General features: G+C 39.5%; 1 protein-coding gene across 1 annotated transcript; it reads left to right on the top strand.

Annotated features, from left to right (window-relative positions):
- The first annotated feature begins 933 nt into the window (after positions 1–933).
- gsx1 (GS homeobox 1) lies at positions 934–2,622 on the top strand. The gene is made up of 2 exons (XM_026259957.1): positions 934–1,625; positions 1,747–2,622. The coding sequence occupies exons 1-2, from the start codon at positions 1,250–1,252 to the stop codon at positions 2,097–2,099; spliced, it is 729 nt and encodes a 242-aa protein (XP_026115742.1). The 5' UTR covers positions 934–1,249; the 3' UTR covers positions 2,100–2,622.
- The last annotated feature ends 1,223 nt before the right edge of the window (positions 2,623–3,845 follow it).

Below are 3,845 nucleotides of genomic sequence, written 5' to 3'. Positions count from 1 at the left end.
AAACTCTCCACAATGACATTCAATAAGGGCTGGGAGAGTGAAAACCTGGTTATTTTTATATATTCCTTCCCGGACTCTGCGGGGGCCAGCGCGAAGGAATTAATCACTGTTTTTTAACCTCATCGCTTTGAGGTTGTGACGCGACGCGTATTTTTCTTCTTTATCTTTATCTTCTTCTTTTTATTTTTTCGCTAGTGGAAATTATAAATTACCCCAGAATGCATACACATCCTTAAAATGTATATTTAAAAGTAATGGTTAAATACTAATTGTAAAATAATAATAGGCTAATAATAATAATAAATAACTAAATAATATACTTTCTGTTGTGCGCATCCAAAACAGAGATTTGCATATAGGCAATTTTAATTTGATTTAGGCTATGCATTAAGTATTGTAATGTAGCCTAATGTTGTCCCTGCATGTGGGTAAAACATTGGAAACGGACATAGACTCAAATGAGGGAGGAAAAATAAATAAACCATCCATATAAAAATATCAGAAGAATGATATCTGAAGTAATTCTTTTGGTTCGAGAAAGCAAAGAGCAAAGATTCCCATGCAAAAACAAAACGTTTATCAGATATTGAAAGCTGTTTTCTTTCTTAACTATGTATTATGTCAGTATCTTAAACTATAATGCAATCCGATTTCTGAAACCCTCTCTCAGAAACAAGTCGTTTAATTGTTAAAATAGTTAATGATGGGCTGAGTTGCAGGTGGAACTTTGCCGATGAGCCTCGTGACATACGTCATATGCACCGAATGTCTAATGAGTTCACGCAGAACAAATTAGGAACCTCTTTGAATGAAATTAATTAAAAGAGCAATAGTGTCCATGTGATCGTGTGAGAAAGAAAATAAAGTTTAAAGCGACTCTAAAGAGTAATAGTATAAAAGGAGCGCAAATTTTAAAAGGGAGAAGGGGCAGTACCGCCTCTTGCAGTGTGGGTGGGGCTGACAAGAATAGACTACATTATGCAGTTCATTTAGTTAACAAGTGAAATAATAGGGAAGCGTGCAGAGTGAATGCCGAGAGAAAAGGCACAAAACCCTATTGAGAGCTCTCAGCCGCTAGTAGCGTAACCGTCACATGGGCGCACTGGCTCTCCAACTATTTAAGCAGGAACTCTTTCTCTTCAGCACCATTCCGCCATCCAGCCTTGGGTACGCATCCTGGTACGAGACTGACAAAGAGAAACTTTTTCGAACTCTCAGACATTAGGTGAAGAACCTCAGGGCAGCCAAGATGCCAAGATCGTTTCTTGTGGATTCCTTGATTTTGAGGGAGAACAGCGACAAGGGAACTGAGAACAGCCCGCCGTTATTTCCTTACGCCGTGCATCCGTCTCATCCTCTCCACAGTCTCTCCGCCGGCTCATGCCACTCTCGAAAAGCCGGGTTGCTGTGCTTTTGCCCGCTGTGCGTCACGTCTCAGCTTCACCCGTCGCCTCCAACTCTCCCACTCATCAAGGCTTCCTTTCCTGCATTCGGCTCCCAATACTGTCACACTGCGCTATCCAGACAGCACTCGGCGACTAGCGGCGTAAACCTCAGCGGCTCGGGGTTATACCAAGCCACATACCCTGTTCCAGATCCACGACAGTTCCACTGCATATCCATAGGTAAGTAGGTTGTGACTGACGTCATTCACCATAAAAAGTTTACCTTTGTAACTTAAATGATGTTTTAATGTCACACGTATCGACAAATGTAATTTAACTCTTTTTTTGGTCTCTTCTACAGAGAATAACAGCAGTCAACTTCAGAGCAGCAAACGCATGCGCACTGCGTTCACGAGTACGCAGCTCCTGGAGTTGGAAAGAGAGTTCACCTCCAACATGTACCTGTCGAGACTTCGGCGCATAGAGATCGCGACTTACCTCAACCTCTCCGAGAAGCAAGTCAAGATCTGGTTCCAGAACCGCCGCGTCAAGCACAAAAAAGAAGGCAAAAGCGGCTCCCACAGGACGGGCTCGCACAACTGCAAGTGCTCGTCTTCCCTGTCCTCCGTCCGGTGCTCTGAGGAAGAAGATGACCTCCCCATGTCACCTCCGACATCAGAAAAAGAGGACGCAGACCTGTCCGTAAGCCCATGAACTCTAGCGCGTTGCTGATGACCGCCACCTCAAAAGACTCCGTACGCCACACCAGTGGAATCTTGAATGCAGCCAAAAAGCGACGGTCTCTGCGTGCGCCGTCACCTGTAAATAGCGAGAAAGAAGAAGAAGAAAAACAACAACAAAAACAAAAAAACTTTATATATGTTCGGGGTCTGCGTATCCCTTTAATGTTGTATATTTGTATACATGTTCTATGTTTGTAGTTTTTTCTGAAAACAACTTAAGCCCATAGTTACGCATTCAAATACATTTCCTGTCACCAAATTGTTCTTTTTTTCTTTTAATCTGTATTATCAAATTAATTTGTACTTTTTTATTATTATCTTTTAATGATATTCAGTTGTTTTGTTTGTATGGATGGTGAGTACAGGGTAGCTTTAAGCACATTTTGGCGACGGAATGGAAATATGTTTGTTATTGTACTTTTATTGTAATGAGAATATTTATTTATTTAAAAAACCTTAATGCTGAAAATAAAGAATATTTCTTAGTGACAAAATGTCTCATTTCAGTTGGTTTATCCATTACACCTGTCATACGTTTAATGTTAGAAAGCAGCAAAAGCCACAAATGACTTTTTACCTCTAATGAGACTGAGTCTCCCAAGGTTATACATTTTAATTTAAGGTTTAATTGCCTGTGCATGCAGCACAATTCTTAAAGTTCTGACGCATTTTGTAATATTCCCCTTAAAACTTTTTCTAACATGTTATTTGAAAGAGCGCACAGCTAAAATAGAGGATGAAAATTCTGGAAATGATGCTAAAGAAGCACAAGTTCTGTGCATCATATGCTCAATCATGACTGCAACAATTAGAAACACTTTATAAATAAGATGGGATCACGTTGCTATGATAATTGTGGGAAAATCATCCATAAAACGTTTCCAATAAAAGGTTTAATATTCTGAATTTTTATATTAATGTGTATTATATATAATATGTATCTCTACATAAAGGTTTCGCCAGGGGGGAAACCCTAAGGCGTAATTTAATAAAGCTCACCAACATGACCAGCGCATGTTAAGCGCGCGCCAACTAGTTTTAATAAACACTTATAAGGTCTTTTAATGGATGAAACATGAGTGTCTGTGACCGTCTGTAAAAGATCACTAGGATGTCTAAGTAAAGATAACAACTAATAAAATACAGATATAACTTTTATACAAAATCCTGACTTTTAAAACTCTCAAGTTTGGGAACGCTGAGAGTATGTACGCTTATCTAAATCACAGATTCTCCGTGCCTCTATATTTATAACTCAAGTGCATCGGTATAGATCTCCGTCAAGAAGTCCAAAGAAACGCGTATTCATCGGGATCCCTGTGGTATTCCCTGGGGACGCAGCTGAAAGCGCCTGGTGTCCCCCAGGCGCGGGGCCTCTCCGTTAAACACTGAGCCATTTAGCGCACGGTTCTTAACAGTCTCGTGAGAGCGGGTTAATAAAACCCAAAGTAGTGTATTAATACACAGACAATAATGCGCAAATGAATAAAATATGCGAGTCAACGAGACAGATTAATCGATGTTTGTATTTAAATTTATTTAAAGGGGTCTAGACGGACACTTGGTGATTATGGAGATTTTTATGTTTGTATGTTGCGTTTGTGATCGGTGCTATAAGCAAAACAATTATTTTATTATGTGTATTTCAGGAAAACATACATTTGTGTCTATGATATAAATCGATAATTTCCTAAATAATAAATTACTACATTTTCTT

This window comes from Carassius auratus, unplaced genomic scaffold (genome assembly GCF_003368295.1).
Source record: "Carassius auratus strain Wakin unplaced genomic scaffold, ASM336829v1 scaf_tig00215316, whole genome shotgun sequence".
Lineage (NCBI taxonomy): Eukaryota > Metazoa > Chordata > Actinopteri > Cypriniformes > Cyprinidae > Carassius > Carassius auratus.
The sequence above is the reverse complement of the archived record's forward strand: the minus strand, read 5'-3'. Positions and strand labels throughout refer to the sequence as shown.